The 18487-nt window shown below is 40.0% G+C and overlaps 1 protein-coding gene across 1 annotated transcript in view; it reads right to left on the reverse strand.

Moving 5' to 3' along the window:
- The window catches only part of LOC126100621 (sodium-coupled monocarboxylate transporter 1-like), a 206607-nt gene that overhangs the window by 81096 nt on the left and 107024 nt on the right, over nucleotides 1–18487 (reverse strand). The window contains exons 7-9 of the mRNA XM_049911247.1: nucleotides 13573–13727; nucleotides 8332–8469; nucleotides 2078–2186 (exon numbers count right to left, since the gene is read on the reverse strand). Coding sequence (XP_049767204.1) covers nucleotides 2078–2186; nucleotides 8332–8469; nucleotides 13573–13727 — 402 coding nt within the window. The remainder of the gene's footprint in view (nucleotides 1–2077; nucleotides 2187–8331; nucleotides 8470–13572; nucleotides 13728–18487) is intronic.

Genomic DNA, 18487 nt, shown 5'->3' on the forward strand with positions numbered 1-18487 from the left:
GAATAAGGTAAAGTTCGCCACTGTTGTCTTTAATTGAAAGGTAATTGTCATACCAAAATCAATATTACATGCCGAAATCAGTATTGTAGATCAATAACTTTTGATAATTATAAAGAATCACCTGTTTCAGATCGATATAACCAGATCACCACTCCCTGTCCTTGCTAAGCGCAGATTCTGCTGAACTGTTTTGGAAAGACTGATTTGATGTATGAATTACCATGATTACAGGAAAAATGGTTAAAACTTTAAAGGAACAAAAGCATTTCATAAACCTAGCTCATCGTGAAAGAAACGTTTACCGCCCTCTGTTCTGAATGTGTTGGTTCGAGCTACAATTAGCGTTATCCGTTACGTCATTAAATTGATTAGATTTTAGATTCCTTATAGAAGGAGTTGATATGTAATTAAAGTCGTTCCGTTGTTGCTAATTAAAGTCACTGTAGCAAAAACTCCAGCATACAGTAAGAGGTTAAGACGCGTGTAGGAATTACCACAGAGTAGTTGAAGGTGCAAGCACAGGCGACATATACATTATTACAGAGTAAAGATCACAGAATAAGAGAGTCTTTGCAATTCGTGTGCCAGAGTTCCTTTACTCAAAAACGACGGTAACCGTGCAACTTGAAGGTGATTAATGTGAAGGACATACCAAAACTAAAATCACGAAGGGAGCTAGTGTTTTCCAGGACGTAAAGACGTACGTCTTCTCAAGGCACAAAATCATAACTGTTGAATTTAACGGAAGGTTTTTGGAGCAACTGGATGTGTTCATGTACATCAGAAAATCGTTTTTTGCTGAAGGAAAAACGTATTTTCTCAGTAGGCTACACATCTATACACAAAGTTGCTTTCTAATTGAAAATAGAGAGGACTGAAGTAAGAGTTGTTGAAACACAACACTATTCACCATATTTGGCACTATATGCTCGGTCCCCTCCACACAACGTTTCCTTGTCTATTTCGTGAACGTACAATTTGTTAAATGCCTTACAGTCAAAGAGCTTTGGCAGAGGTAGACTGGTATTTTGCACACGTTCCAGAATGACATTGCAGGAATGGACAGCACTCAGCAGAAAAAGTGAAAGACAAAGTTAACCGACGAATGATGGGATTGCGAATAAGTGAATATTTCACTGAAGCTCTATATTCATTCACTTTGACTGAAGACTTTACACTTTGCTCTTGGTGAACGGAAAAATTGTTGGATATTGAAGATTAGAATCTGAAAAAAATACCTTTCACTATAATGTTTCAACTTCCTGTTTGAAAATGTATTTGGGACCAGGACTTTAACCTGGAACATTGCTTTTCGCGCATATTGCTATTACAGACCGGATTCTCTACGCGCACCCCACATGTCGTGTGATCAGAGCATAACTTCTCTCCTGCCTAGCAAATTTCACAAAATTTCCACGGCATGTGTTGCTGCAAAAGCAGTGCTGCAAAAATCGCGGATAAATGTCTTAGCCACAGTCGGAAATCTTGCCTTTTCTGCGAAAGGCGGAGTCCAGGATTCGAGTCTCGGCCCGGCACAGAGTTTTAACCTGTCAGGAAGTTTCAAAACCACCCTCGCTCAGCCGCAGAGTGAAAGGTACATTCTGCAAACAACCACAGGCTGTAGCTAAGACATTATTCCGAAATTCCCTTTCCCTCATGAATGCCGAACCAGGAATCCTTGAATATGTGCTGGAGAGCTGCTGTGGAGTTAGGAAAGCAAGGGTGACGTTGTGACAGACTGGCGGTGTGAGGGTGGCTGATCAGTCAGGCTAAATAGCTCCGTCTTGAGAACGGAAGACAGGTACTGGTTCGAGTCCGTGTTTGGAACACAGTTTTTATCGGTCAGAAATCTTCAGAACAGTACGAATACATTCTCTGCTGTAGGGTCAAAGATTCATTCTGAGGTAACAGTCTTGTAATAGACTTATTATAGGCCAGGCGTATGGAAGCTGTTTATCAGAAACTTTCAGAAAATGCATCATGAAAATTGATTTACATTTAAAAGTAATATTTGTTTAAGATGTGTAAGTGAACGGCGACGTGCCATAAAACCGTAAATAGTAACCAAGCTGCTTACTTTTGTACTGATCGGATCACAGTCGAAGAACGTGGCGAAGCTGAGAAGACCGGTGTAACAGCTCATTAAATTGAGACTCATGGCACCTATCAGGAACATCCACATTGTTCTGCAAGAAAAAACAATTGAAAAAGAATGACATTTCTTGAAAAGACGACACTGTCTTCAGATAAGCTATCGGCTATAACAAATATATAAGGCGACGATCAGCAGAAACTAAACATATTTGAGAGGTATTAGGAGAATATTAACACTTTTTTCAGGTACAAACTATAGCAACATATAAGGGGCGTTCAAAAAGAAACGATCCGGAGGCATAATTACAGAAACCAGTTCATCTATGTTAAGAGTATTGATCCTGGCTGTTGGAACACTTGTCCCACTGTGACAAAAAGCGGAGGATGGCTGTCTCATAAAAGTCCCGAGGCTGCGATGTTAACCCATTCTGCACGTACAGCTGGAGGACGTCGTCGTCCGAGGAGAAACGTTATGCTGACGTTCGTCTCTGACCCAAATGGCTCCATTCTGATTCACGTACTGCAGCACAGGACAATAGTGAATGCCCAGCGTTACTCGCAAACCTTGACCACCCTTTGCCAAGCGACCAAATCAAAACGAACAAGCAATCTCACCCGTGGGTTCATTTTGCTCCAAGAAAATGCAAAGTCGCATACGGCCAACACAGTCACGGCACTCCTGCAAAAATTCAAATGTGAGGTTCTCGGCCACCCTCCATACAGTCAGGACCTCACTCCATGTGATTACACCATTTTTGGTCCCCTTGAAAAGGCTGTGAGTGGCAAATGATTCACTCGGACGACGAAGTCCGGCTCTACGTGTGTAACTGGTTAAGATCGCAGCCCCGGGAATTTCGTGAGACAGCCATTAAGCACCTTGTGTCACAGTGGGACAACTGTCACAACAGCCAGTGTCAATACTTCTAACATACAGGTACTGGTTTTTGTAATTAAGCCTCCGGCTCGTTTCTTTTTGAGCACCCCCTTATATTTTCTTGGATAATTCCCACAAGAGTCATTTTGTATTTTTACTGTACATATAAACTTGCGAAATATGTATATAACGTCCATTATTTATGATTTGCATTACGCACTATATCATCCACGTTACTTTCCATCGGATTCCGTAGAAATATTGGAACACGTGAGGCAATACTGACCCTACGACTTATCTTAGAAGCTAGATTAAGGAAAGTCAAACCTACGTTTCTAGCATCTGTAGACTTAGAGAAAGCTTTTGACAGTGTTGACTGGAATACTCTCTCTCAAATTCTGAAGGTGGCAGGGGTAAAATACAGGGAGCGAAAGGCTATTTACAATTTGTATAGAAACCAAATGCCAGTTATAAGAGTTGAGGGGCGTGAAAGGGAAGCAGTCGTTGGGAAGGGAGTAAGACAGGGTTGTAGCCTCTCCTCGATGTTATTAAATCTGTATATTTAGGAAGCAGTAAAGGAAACAAAAGAAAAAATCGTAGTATGAATTAAAATCAGTGGGGAAGAAATAAAAACTTTGAGGTTTGCCGATGACATTGTAATTCTGTCAGAGACAGCAAAGGATTTGGAAGAGCAGTTGAACGGAATTGGATAGTGTCTTGATGGGAGGATAAAATAAGATGAACATCAACAAAAGCAAAACGAGGATAATGGAATGTAGTCGAATTAAGTCGGGTGATGTTGAGGGTATTAGATTAGGAAATGATACACTTAAAGTAGTAAAGGAGTTTTGCTATTTGAGGAGTAAAATAACTGATGATGGTCGAAGTAGAGAGGATATAAAATGTAGACTGGCAATGGGCAGGAAAGCGTTTCTGAAGAAGAGAAATTTGTTAACATCAAGTATTGATTTAAGTGTCAGGAAGTCGTTTCTGAAAGTATTTGTATGGAGTGTAGCCAAGTATGGAAGTGTAACATGGACGATAAATAGTTTAGACAAGAGGAGAATATAAGCGTTCGAAATGTGGTGATACAGAAGAATGCTGAAGATTAGATGGGTAGATCACATAACTAATGAGGAGGTGTTGAATAAGATTGGGGAGAAGTTTGTGGCACAACTTGACTAGAAGAAGGGATCGGTTGGTAATACATGTTCTGAGGCATCAAGGGATCACCAATTTAGTAATGGAGGGCAGCGTGGAGGGTAAAAATCATAGAGGGAGACCAAGAGATGAATACACTAAGCAGATTCAGAAGGATGTAGGTTGCAATAGTTACTGGGAGATGAAGAAGCTTGCGCAGGATAGAGTTGCATGGAGAGCTGCATCAAACCAGTCTCAGGACTGAAGACCACAAGAACAACAACAACAATAACAACAACTTTCGATCTGGAACAGCGTGCTCCACCACCGTACGTCCATTATGTCCATGTTTACTCATCGTAAATATAACAGCACATTATACCACTTGACGTTAGAGAGATAAAAATACCAACTAAACTCAGTCGTTTCATCGACATTTAAAACAATCTTCAGACTACTCTGTGTTCTAGGCATCGGCAGCTGTGGTAATACATCTCCCACAAAGGAAACCGCTTACAGCTGTATAAAACTTTGTAGTGGGACAGGGCCGGTTTCACGGCCTATACATCCTCAGGTGTACATGTTACTTTTAGTTATTAAAAACATGAACGTCGGGAGGAATGATGACCCAATGTTTATCCCTCCTAATACCGTGCGGTCTACAATGACCCCAGGCCGTAATTTTCTGTAAAATATACATTATTTCTTATTCCTAAAAATTTTGAAAATTTCGGACTTCTCCTGAATTAAGTAATGAGTTCGTAATACATTAATATAACTTTTGAAAATATTTGGTTTTGCAGAAAATCTAGACAGAACCACTGAATACCATTGGGGTTAAATGCGACCTGATTTATGTGTTGCGGTATTATTACCCAATAATGCTGCACTGAATCCGTATCTGTTGCTGTATTTCCATTGTTTTATTCTTGTAAATATTGTTGTAACGTGTGATTATTGCCAGTACCTTATAAGCCGACAGTTATTTGTTCCTTACAAGTGGAGACTACTATTGTGTGTGTTTCATTTAGTGGAAAATGTCTCGTCACCTTTCCGAAGACGAAGTGCTTGAAATATTACTGCAGGATAATCCTCTAACTGGAGAACCAAATAGTGATATCAGCGATATAGTTTCTGATGTCTCATGCAGCGATGGAGAAATCGACGTCTTATAAGAGAATATTCCTCAATTAGACAGAAGTTCCGAATAAGATTTCGACAGCGCAGATGTCCAGCCTGAACAGGAAGTAACACATATTTCTGACTGTTATATGTAAGTACATACTGTATTTTTGTAAATGTGCGTTAGGGTCTAGCGCCAAGATATACCCTTTGTATTTTTTATTTTTTTATTTTGTGTAGGTTTAAAAACAAAGAAGAACTGTGGCACAATCACGAGTTGAGAAGATCTTGTGGAATGAAGAGAGATGGAACATAATGCGAGTAAATCCAGGTCCAACAAAATTCGCAGTGAAAAATGTAGACTCCATAGAATCAGCTTTTCAGTTGTTTCTTAGGAGAAACATTGTTGATGAAATTCTAAAGTGGACTAACAAAGAGGTTAGTCTTGTTTACGGCAGTAAATGGAAACCAGTAGATCCCATTGACATGAAGTCCTTCATCGGTGTCTTCATCCTAGCAGGTGCTTACAAGGCCCATAATGAAGCAGTTACACATCTGTGGAACAAAGAGGATGGTATACCCATTTTTAGTGAAGCAATGGCTAGAAATCGCTTTACGCAAATTTCAAGGTGCATCCGATTTGATGACGCAGATGTGAGACGTCACAACGTGCTTCTGACAAGCCGTCTCCCACTAGAGAAATATTTGAAATGTGGGTACACACATTTCAAGAAGCATATGTTCCTCACAGCAACGTAACAACTGATGAACAACTTGTGGCATTTCGTGGTAGATGTCGATTTCGGTAATATATTCCTTCAAAACCAGGAAAACATGGGTTGAAATTATGGGCTGTATGTGATAGTGCAACGTCTTACGTTCTCAATCTCCAAGTTTAAACAGGTCGACAAGAAAATGAATCTCGTGAAGTTGGTCAAGGCAAGAGAGTTGCTTTAGATATGGTGAAAGGCTTAGAAAACAGTGGCAGAAATGTGACAACCGACAATTGTTTCACTAGCCTTAGTTTGGCGAGAGAACTTCTGAAAATCAATCTCACACTCTTAGGAACAATTAGAAAAAATGAAGGAGGACTACCACAAGCTTCCACTCAGACCAAAGGTCGAGTCAAATATTCTTCTGTTTTTGGATTCCAAGAGTATGCTTCAATTGTTTCATATAGTCCGAAAAAGGGAAAAGTTGTAACTTTGCTCAGTACAATGCATTCAAGGAAGGAAGTGGAAGATCGTGAAGAATGCAAGCCAGCAATGATTCTGGATTATAATAAAACAAAATCAGGATTAGATAACATGGACAAACTTGTTAGAACGTACCCTACAAAGAGGATGAGCAGAAGGTGGCCAATGGTATTATTTTACAACAAGATTGATATAAGTGCATTTATTATATGGTTACATCTTACACCAGACTGGGCAGAAAGGACCAACTACAAAAAAATGATTCAAATGGCACTGAGCACTATGGGACTTAACTTCTGAGGTCATCAGTCCCCTAGAACTTAGAACTACTTAAACCTAACTAACCTAAGGACATCACACAAATCCATGCCCGTGGCAGTATTCGAACCTGCGACCGTAGCGGTCGCGCCGATCCAGACTGTAGCGCCTAGGACCGCTCGGCCACTCGGGCCGGCACCAGCTACAAGAGACGGGCATTTCTCATAGAATTAGGAAAGCAGCTCGTCGGAATAAAGCCAGACAAAATTATTTCCCCAGTACTTCTATCAACAGAACAGAAAAAATGAGTAAGGTGTCCGTTTTGTAAAAGGTCTGAGGATAGAAAATTCACCGGTAAATGTTCAAAATGTGGGTATTCTATGTGTAATGCGTCATAAATGTCAATTCGGAATTTAATCAAAAATGTTTGTAGTTTCATGAGAATCGTTTGTAAATTTTACGGAAATAAATAATTTAAAAAGATATGTATTTTAATTTAATGTAATGTCACTGACATCATGTTTTAGATTGTGGAAAAAATAAGGAATGTGATTTTATTCTACCATTATTAAAACTATCCTTAGTGTAACAAAAAAATAATCGGTATTAGAAGGGTTACTGGTAAAACGGCATTACCCGCGAAACGCAGTTAATCATTTGAAAGAAGAGGCTGATGCATTGCAGCTGCCCGCGGGGACCGTTGGTACGGTGAGCTGGATCTTGTGTTCGTCCCCGTTTAATGGTGAATGAGGTGCGCACTGTTCGCACCATTTTTTAAATGATTATCTGCGTTTGGCGGGTAACACCGTTCTACTAGCACAGCTCGTGTCGTCCTTCCGTCCTACGTTGACGTTTTAATGACTAAAAATAGCGTGTATACCTGCGGTTGAGTTACACGTCACAAAACCGGACATGTCCCGTTAAAGAGTGTTACATAGCTGTAAGCGGTGTTCTTTTTGCAAAATTTTACAAACTCCACCCTCCTATCCATGAGTTTACGGAAGTTTGAAAGCAACTGAAACATGAAACTTATTTGTGCTTTAATACAGTGCATTATGAAAGAAAAATAAGTATATGTGACCGTGAAAAATCACCTTATTGCTACTGACCTGGGGGAAAATATCAGTGTGATCAATTATCGCCACTGGAGTACTTAAAAAGAATTGCACATCGATTCCCGCCTGTCACTCTCTAGGACAAGAGGATGTCAAATTAAACACCTTTCACCCGTCACGTTTCCAAGCTCATTTTATTTGGTAACCAGTTTCAGCGTTTTACTATGCCATTTTCAGGCCTCCGACCGAAGTGTAGGAAGAATCTACGTCGGTTGTGATCAAAACAGGGCCAGCAATACTGGTATTAGTAGATTTTTGCTACAGTGATCACCTCAAGTATCACGTGCCGGCCAGGTAGAGCCTTCCTACACGTCGGTCAAGGGCCTGAAGATGGCATAGTAAACGATGAAACTGGTTGCCAAATAAAATAGGTTGGAAACTTGACGGCTGAAAAGTTTTTAATTTGACATCCTCTATCGAACAGCCGAGTCTTGCAACCGTCTCTAGAGAGATGGACACACAGAGATCATAGGACAATGATTTCACCGAGGCAAGCAGTGTGCATTTGTAGGTATGGGTAACATTTACTCACAGGCGAGCCTTTGGAAGACTCTCGATGGAGGCGAACCTCTGGATCGCCATCTGGGAGACCCCCAGATTCAGCATGCCGAAGAAACCGCCCACGAGAATGCCAAACCAGGAGTGACGAGTGGTGAGGTCAAAACCTGGCCTGCAAGACACAATAGCAATACCAGATTCAACATCAGCGTACTATGCATTAAGAGATAATGTGCATAAGCATAATGTATTCATGAATACTTAAGAGGCAAGAACAAGTCAGGTGTGCACATAAATCATCGTTTTCTGCCCGACAGAAAACCGAAAAAGTCATAACAGGTATAATAAAAGAACAAACCATGTTGCACGACAGTGTAATGGAGATGAGCTCAACTTAACAACAGTTAATGGTATACAAGATTATACGAAACGAAAGAGGGAAGAGCTATACAGGGTATAATCCGTTCATCATAGGAATCACCCTGACGTAAACATTGCACTATGTATTCTTCCGCGTTTGCTGGAACTTCGTTAGATTTCCGTTTCACGTGGAGTCCCAGGCAAGCTGTCTCGAGTACTGTCAGGTACGATAATAAGGGTACGTTTTGTGCTGTGCGTCACGGGCGCATCGGCTTAGCGATAGTACGGGACAACAGCTTCACCGGTGCATTTAACTTGGACAGCACTGGTCGATCAGCTGGTACAGCTAGCCTGCAGTGATGTAGCCAGCTACAGTTCACACGTAAAAAGAGACGAGCAGAGGTGCAATACAGCTTCGAATGTCATTTAATTTTTAAACGGAATGAAATAATACACTGCAAAACTTCCACAATACGCTCCTTACACGACTAGACGAACACCGGTACACGTTATCGTACTACTGTAATTAAGAATGATGATAATTCCTGACTTAACCATAGGGTAATTTTTCTGCATAAGTTGTGTGTAACTTAAGAGTGTATTGAAGGATTTCACCGTATAGTTGAATATTGTAGCCACTGGAGGTATTGCTTACAGTCAGTCTTCTGTTAATCTCTTAGCCCCTTCCTTATCTGAATCTGAGAAATACATTTCAGTTCTGGAAGTGTCACCTGCTACGTTGATAACGAGCCTATCAACAACAGAATCCACGAGGCCAACCATGCACAATGTTTTCTCTTCTTTTATGACGAGCCGTTCTATATCCCGCCAGCGTTCGGCAGTGAATTGTGGAAAAGCGGCGTGCGTTAGTTCCAGTACGTCTGGCAGCTTAATAGTCTTGTTACTTCTCGGGCCAAATCCAGCAACTTGGGTCCAGATCAGTTCTGCTGGGTTCAAATTGTAATGGTACAGCAGCAAATGTAAAAATGCTGCATTTGTATGATGCGCTCGATGCTGTGTTTTTCATGTTTCTACGATACTTATCTACCTCCGTGGTAGAAAACGACGGAAAACGATGGACATAGTCGAAATAAAGTAGGTTTGGATTTTCATTATTGCCCTAAAAATTAAATTATTATGTTTTCTTAATCTAAACAACTTTTAGTAACAGTCTTTCATAAAACAACGATGATTATGAATTTGTATTGAAATGGAAATAGGAATTTCATGTCGAATATGTAATCAGAAATAAGAAGATGTGTATTATTCATAAAAAATAATTAGTTTCATCATTACGAGCCGTAGGTGTTTCAAACTGAACGAGGAAAAAAATCGGGAAGATTTAAACCAACGCACGAATAACCGCATTTGTTTCACATTCTATTACGCTACCGACTGCACTACACGATCTACGTGGGTTTGAATATCAATTGCATTATATACAACACTGGGAAAACTACAAACCCGATTATCTCCGTAAATTTATGAAAAACATTAGGAACAGCCTATTTCTCGGCACTATTTAACCGTGTTCCACGCGCATGTTTCACTACAGATCAGAAAACAACCTCAGCCATTTTTATACTGCACATTAACAGCGCGACAATCAGAGCACAATGCTGCAGAGGCTGTGACTGTACACGATTTTTGAAAAAAAAACTACGTAGTTAAAACGTGGTTAAGAAAAACATTGATGGCTGTTAATAACGTAGCTTAGTAATAATATATCTAACACGTAACTGGGACCTACTTTAAAGAGCATAACGATACCAGTGTACGTGTGGTGCGGCTTCTGACCAACCGTCACGTTCGTGTTTGTTTATATCAGGTTTATGCTTATGATGAACGGGTTATAGCCTCTTCACAAAGAGCCAATAATGATATAAAACACATTCTGTAGATATGTACGGAAGCCATATCTAGAAGAAGTTAACAGCTGATAAGAGGCAGATGTTATAACTTTGGAACAAAAACGTATGGAAAAAGTTGCAGGGCACATTTCTCACAAGTGCAATTAAACATATTAGGTTAACTGTTGTTACGTTGAGCATATCTCTATTAGACTTTTGTACAACATGTTTTTTTATACCTATTATGACGTTTAGGATTTTCTGTCAGCCAGAAAAGAAAATGACCTATCCTATGTATTCACCTGATCTGCTTTTGTTTTGTACGTATTCATGTACAGATTATGTTAATGTTCGTATTACGAATTTTTTGTTTTATATTTTTCATATATATTACTTTTTCCACTTTGTGCTTAGGTATCTTGTGAAGATGGTCCAAACCGAAATCTGCAGATATTAAAGTTAAAATAAAAGTCAGCTGATAGTTAAAAGGCGTTTTTTTAGGTAAATTATTTGTTTTGTACTGCTACGAATTGCATTGTTTGAAACTGATACAGTAAATTAAAAATGTAATGCTCTTTGTAGCTGTACAGATCAAATAAAGTATTAACAGAAGTCACGTTTCAGACTCAAAGCCATTGTCGACACAGTTAACAAGACACAAAAGAGAGAGACAGAGAGAAAACAAAGGTACTGACACGTGATGCATGTAGAGGGTGTAACAAAAACCTATGGGAAAAGTTGCAGGGCACATTTCTCAAAGTTCACGAGGACTTTATGTTATATGGACATAAGTCTGGAAACGCCGCACACGAACAGAATCCACTAGCATACCACATGCACCTCTTTCTCACAGGAGATGTTCAATAAGCCCTCCGTGGGCATCAACTCGCCGTCATAGTGAATCTAGGAGTATTGTGTATGGCTTCGCAACTTTTCGTAATATGGGCACACATTTTGTGCTGGGGTTCAGTACACAAGAGCTTTCAAATGCTTCAACAAATAAAAGTCCAGTGGGTTTAGGTCAGGACAGCGTGGATGTCAGGCGATTGGTCCACCTCTGCCTATGCAAGCCCTGAGCACGATCTCCGTCACCTAATCCATGAATCTGATGGCTTTCTGGCAACTCTTCATTTGAGTGCAGTGCCCTTACACGAGCTAGCTTTGTGGCTAACTCTACATCGTAACCCGTGTGCTTGCAACGGTCGCTGGAACACTTGACATTACCTGTAAACAATCAATGAAGTACGTCCCATAGGAACAGAGACGTGTAAAACGAAACACTGGGGTTGCACAACTAACGAGAGGTCACCAAGCCGTGTATGTTCCCCATGATTCTAACACTCTGTTCTTCAGTGTTTCCCATGATTAATGAGTTGGAGAAAATGAGTTGCAACATGGAAACAAAGCGTTTCCAGACTATAACACCTACAGCGCCTCTCGGTGTTGAAAAAACAAAAATAGCTCCCAAAATAGCTCACATGTCCTTAAAATATCAATTCACAAAATGACCCAAGTCCCTCCACAAGTAGTAATTACGGAAAATGAATAAAAAACAAATAGAGGGAAATATCTAGTATAGAAAGCAAAAGAAAAGAAAAGGAAAATTTAACTATAAATTTTAGAAACATGGGAAGGGAGAAAACAGTAGAAAATATTAAAATATTACTTATTCCAATACGTATGAAAATCAATATTATAGTCATAGAACGTAGGTCTGGGACACCAGAGATAGTGTTTATTAAAGTATAAATAGCCATACATTGTAATTACGATACTCCAGTCTCTAGTCAGTTCTAGTTCGGAAGTTATTTAGGACGTACAGCTTTAGAGGACAAAAATTCGGACTTTATTAAACGGGGATCAAGAATAGATTGTGACGAGATTGTTTTTGAGGATTGTCAATTCAAGACTTTAATTTGGACATTTATCAGATTAGATAAACGGGAAGGTGAATAGTAATCTCTTTGGCTTTAATGTCAATTCGTGTGATATTTAAACGCTTTACTGAATTCAGAATTTTAACCGGATTCGGACTCTGAATTGTGATAGTGGGAAACTTTAACTTCACGCGACTAGTGATCATAGTTAACGACAGTTAGCGGATATTAAATAGAAATAACTTATTTAACGAAAGTGACAGGATATTATCTAACATCTCTTATGCTAGCGGGAATCCTACTTAGACATCTAATTAAAGAACTTCTTTGAATGAGATTGTATGAGTGAACCTATTTATTAATAATTCTTGTCAATAAACTGACGTTGTTAATTTGAAACATAATACAAGTCTTGAACATTAATTTAACTTATATTAATAAACGTTAAGGTTACGTGATCTATGCCACGAACAAACAAGCGATTCGTAACTAAAACAATTGAACGAAAGGTTAAAGTATCGTCGTCTGTAAACATTAGTAGTAAAGCTACTAAAGATTTTTTCTCTCAGAGTTGGGAAGACTATACGCGTAGTGACCCACGTTTAACATTGGGTTTTAAAAGTAATCAAACTGATACTTAGCCGGGACAATATTAAATAAAAGTAAAACCGTTCAATGACAGTCAATGTGTAAAAAATAAAATCAAACTTTCACCTATTAGACGAAAAAGCGAAAACAGAAAAAGGGCTGCTACAAGACCCATGTTCATATAACATAATTTCTTCGTCTATGTGTGAGAAATGTGCCCGCGATTTCTGCCTTGTATTTTTATTACAACGTGTATAACAGCAAGTAAACATTTAACTAGGCAGGCCGCGTGGGGTAGCCGTGCGGTCTCAGGCGCCTTGCCACGATTCGCACGGCTCCTCCCACCGTCGGAGGTTCGAGTCCTCCCTTGGACATGGGTGTGTGTGCTGTCCCTAGTGTAGTTAGTTTAAGTTAGATTAAGTAGTGCGTAAGCCTAGGGACCGATTACCTCAGCTGTCTGGTCCCACAGAACTTACCACAAATTTCCAACTTTTAACTAGACAAACCGTTAACGACTGGTAAGTGTGCCGTGAACTACACACTCTTACGTGAAGCACTACAGCTTTTCAAGTGTCGGCACTACGCGCTAGGACCGCTTACTCGGGTAGTTCCATCCTGCCGGTGTCCGCATTCCTTTGCCAGACGACACCGAGCCCGCCCACGTCCACGGTTCCCTTGACGACAACCAGGATGACGGCCGCAAACATCGACACGGTCTGTATGACGTCTGTCCACACGACAGCCTTGAGTCCGCCCTGAAACAAGAATTAACGAGGCGCTGCATTTCATATTTGTAAAGTGCGGTATGGTGTCACGATGCCGAAGTCTACGGTGATTATTTGTTTTATTCAAGCGACAAAATCACACCATTATTACAAGCTACTACCGGTTTAGGTTGTCTTACAACCATCTTCTGACCTCATTCTTCGATGGCAGAATATGATCTGAAAGTGGTTGCTGCAGCATCTGAAACAGGTAACAGATTTCATTGTTCTTCGAGACTACATGCATTTTCCACATGAACCATCTTCAGATCCGTAGATATAAAAAATATTCAATAACTGAAAAAGACGGCTGAGTATGTCCGTTCCTTCACAGTTTTAGACAATGACTCTGGACACACCATTATTACAAGCTACTACCGGTTTAGGTTGTCTTACAACCATCTTCTGACCTCATTCTTCGATGGCAGAATATGATCTGAAAGTGGTTGCTGCAGCATCTGAAACAGGTAACAGATTTCATTGTTCTTCGAGACTACATGCATTTTCCACATGAACCATCTTCAGATCCGTAGATATAAAAAATATTCAATAACTGAAAAAGACGGCTGAGTATGTCCGTTCCTTCACAGTTTTAGACAATGACTCTGGACTGAAGGACCTCAAACCTCTTAAGGCGCCTGGATTCGATGGTATCCATCCACAATTCCTGATCCATATGCGAGGAAAAGCTAAGAAATGGCAGGCAGAATTCTTCACTGACATCCTGCTGACTGTTCAATTTCCATTGGAGTTTTAAAAGGCGAAGATAATATCTGTTCTGAAACCTGCCAAAACCCAGCAACACGGTAGAAATCTATCTCCCCATTGCTCTTCTTAGCTGCTTCTGCAAGCTTTTTGAAAGGTTAGTATGTAACAGAATAAGTAGTGCTATCCTAGAGAATGTTCCAGTTGATCAGGCAGGGCGTAGCTGCTGCGACCAAGTATTGTCTCTCACATCCTTCATAGAGTCAGGATGCCAAATGAAGCAGAAAACATCTGTGGCGGTTATTGACCTAACTGCCGCCTTTGACACTGTGTAGAGCGAAGGCCTTATCTACTTCATACCCGGCAGAAAAATGGCTCGACTGATTGACGGCACGCTAAGCATTCGGAAGTTTCAGGTAATCACTGGAAGCAACATAAGTAAGGAGAGGAAGCTACATAATGGATTGCCCCCAGGATCAGTTCTCTCACCATTGCTGTTCAATCTTTATCCATCTGATCTACCTGACACTTCGTCCAGAAAATTCTGCTAGGCCGATGACCTGACTCTAGCTGTACAACACCAGGAAATGAAGACAACAGAAGAGGTTCTAACCAATGACCTGTTTGTCTTAGATAATTACTTCAAAATATGGAGACTCCAACCGAGTGTGAATAAAACAGAAGTGTGTTGATTCCGCCGGCCGTTGTGACCGAGCGGTTCTAGGAGCTTTAGTCTGGAACCGCGCGACCGCTACGGTGGCACGTTCGAATCTTGCCTCGGGCATGGATGTGTGTGATGTCCTTAGGTTAGTTAGGTTTGAGCAGTTCTAAGTTCTAGGGGACTGGTGACCTCAGAGCCATTTGAATCATTTTTTTATGTTGCTTCCATTTAAATAAACGGTTGGTGAGCGTAAAACTGGAAGTACGTTTCAGAGGCAGAATTATTCGTCATAATTTGAACCCAAAATATCTTGGTGTCATCCTGGACCGTAAACTATGCTTCAAACAACGCCTTCTTAACTTAGCTCAAAAGCTGAGGACTCGGAACAACTTCCTCCAGAAGCTGTGCGAAATTACCTGGGGATCTCCTGCAACCAGCCTGTGATCTTCAGCTCTGGGTTTGGTGTACTCAAGTGCTGAGTATTGAGCACCTGTTTGGATGAACAGTCATTATAGAAGGCTTATTGGCACCCAGCTGAATACGACAATGTGCATAATATCTGGCGCAATCAGAGCTACTACAGTTTATTGGCTTCCACTGTTAACCGGTATAATACCTCCTGATCTACGCAGATGTACTGCCCTCATGAGGAGCAGGAATTCTAACCTACCCGTGCATAGCGACCTACCACTTTTAAATCGCGAGATACTGAAATCACGCCATCCAACTCTGTGCGATGCTGCTGACATGGCTGCTAAGGATTTCAAACCCCTTGAAGAATGGAAAGGTTGGTGGGAAGCAGTGACAGATGTGCTCCTGCATAACATCTTCTCAGATGCTAAACTTCCAACTGAGTTCGACCAACCACGCAAGCCCTGGACTACCCTGAACAGAAGCCGTACCGGCCATGGCCGATGCAGGGATGCTCTCTTTAAGTGGAAGAGGCTGCCTAATCCAGCCTGTGACTGCGGGGTTCCATACCAGACTGTTCATAACATTGTCAGCGAATGCAGGATTCGAGCCTACCACAGTGCTGATGAGGACTTCCTGCTAGCAATTCCAGATGCAGTGTGCTGGATTGAAGGACTGGATATCCAGTTTTAAAGCCTAACTTAAATTTCTTGTGTATATATATATATATATATATATATATATATATATATATATATATATATAATTTAATTTTCTGATATGTCTATATTAGCCATACGCTAAACAAGTAAATTAAATAACTATAGTCTAAGGCATACAATGTTGTGTTAAATGCTATACCTAAAATCGAATATTCGAGAACATACTTGACCATATAAGTGACGGTAGTGACCGGTCCTGTTAACAAGAAAAATTTAGGTTCTGCTTCAGAGGAGCACCGACATTATTCATATAGCCAGAAAGACAACATCTAGCAGGTGGCGTCCGTTACATTTGTCACATATGAATAATAAATAAATATTTTCTAAGTAAATTATTTTTACAACTTTAAGATAATTATCATTTATTGCTCAGCCCCAGTTGCACGTTTTTAGTTAGACTACATGATTCGATCACTCATGAACATCTTCAGATATAAAACAAAATAGAATTAAAAATTTAGTAGGGTCAGCAACCCGTCTGGTCCACTCAGAACCTCATATCAGAGTACTGTATTTTGCAACTGCGGTCAGTGTTTTAAACGGGTATATGCTGGAGGTAATGGACAGAGGAAAAGGGAAGGCAGGAGATGAAATGGAGCGAGGCTGATTGGGGAAGGGAAATGGAAGCAGGGATATCATGAACTTAACAAAAACGGTCGTGCTAACTTTATAGAAAGTATAATTATGTAAAAATTCTCCATAAAATGCTTATAGTGTAGGATAATGCGCGTGTAAAATGTAATCGACATGAAATAGATAAAATTGAAAAATTGAACCAGCAGGATTGAGAGCTGGCAAAGAGGTGAAGGGAGGGGGGGGGGAGTATAAGGAGGGTTAGTGTCAGAGAGCTACGGGTTTAACAACGGAGTGGCTCATACTAAAACTGCAAAAAGTCAATTGTGTAAAATCTCATCTGTTAAAATACGACAATGGATGCACGAAACTGTTAAAGGGGATGAAACAGTAGGGTACAAAAGTGCAACTAAAGTAGTGAAAAGTGAATTAGTGCCTCATCATTTTCAATGTGTGTAACTTTGAAAGCATAAGTTCATAAGGTCTTACTTTCAAAGTATAGGCATAAAAATTGTATCAATTTTTCTTGTTAAATATTAAAAGTATAGGCCTGAATCAACGGATGTGTAAATAGCGAAAGACGTAAAGAATGCAAAATTACAGTAGTGCAACTGCGTAGAGGACCTAGAAGTCCATGAAAAATCATTAAATATTGCAAATTAAAAAAAAAAACAATGAAAGTATAAAACCTTAAAAACATAAAATGACAATTTATAAACGTAAGACTATATGTTCGCTACAGTGATTTTTAGAGCTTTTCCAAATCCATGATTGAAACATGTGGTTTTGCAGGGATAAAAACGTCACTAAAACGTCGCAAAACAATTAGTGATGTTTTTGTGAGGTTTGTATGGGGCATGGGATTGCCCTCTGCAGACTTAGACAGTTGAAGATTGACTCACAACCACGGTGAGACTTTTCATTTGCAACATTAACAAACGAGTGTCAAAGGTCAAAGAAGAGATAAACAGAAAAAAACCCCGACCTGATTTCTAGTCTGTCACTAACGTCTCAACGAAAATCAACCAGATCTGCCACATAATAGGTTGATATTTAGGGCTGCTACAGCCTTACTGAAGTGAGATCTTACTTAAATTACAATGACAAAAAGAGAGATAATCTGTCAAAAATGCAATAACGAAACAACGAACGGTGGCGAACACTTTATTATACACCAATGGGCTGCCTGAATATCGATGGTAGAAAATTCTACCAAATCGCTTTACAGTGCGTCCCATTTTGCATGACCACCCCAAACAACATTTTCTTCAGAAGCAAAATAAAAAATGCGTCAAACACATGTTGTTTAGCTACCAAAATGACATTACTAACCCTCATTGCCTTATTTGTAACTTCGTTCCTTACTAAGACATTAAGAGCAGTACGACATTTCTAACAGAACCCTATGTTTTTTATTCGATAAATCACTTTCTCTCCTCACGCCCTGTTCATAAACGTATTGCAGTGCACGTAAACATAACGGTATTAAAAGAGGAGCACAAAATTAACTTTGAATCTCCTGTAGTAGATCACTGTCACGTGACTCGTTCACTTACTAGATATGACAGTAAACAAATGGAAGCGCAAGGAAAATGCATATCAGTCATTTAGTTAATTCCCTTCAGTTGACGGTTTGTGCAAGTACCTCCATCTAACGAAAGGTAGAAATGCCGTATATC

Source organism: Schistocerca cancellata, chromosome 9 (assembly GCF_023864275.1).
Source record: "Schistocerca cancellata isolate TAMUIC-IGC-003103 chromosome 9, iqSchCanc2.1, whole genome shotgun sequence".
In the NCBI taxonomy this organism is placed as follows: Eukaryota; Metazoa; Arthropoda; class Insecta; order Orthoptera; family Acrididae; genus Schistocerca; species Schistocerca cancellata.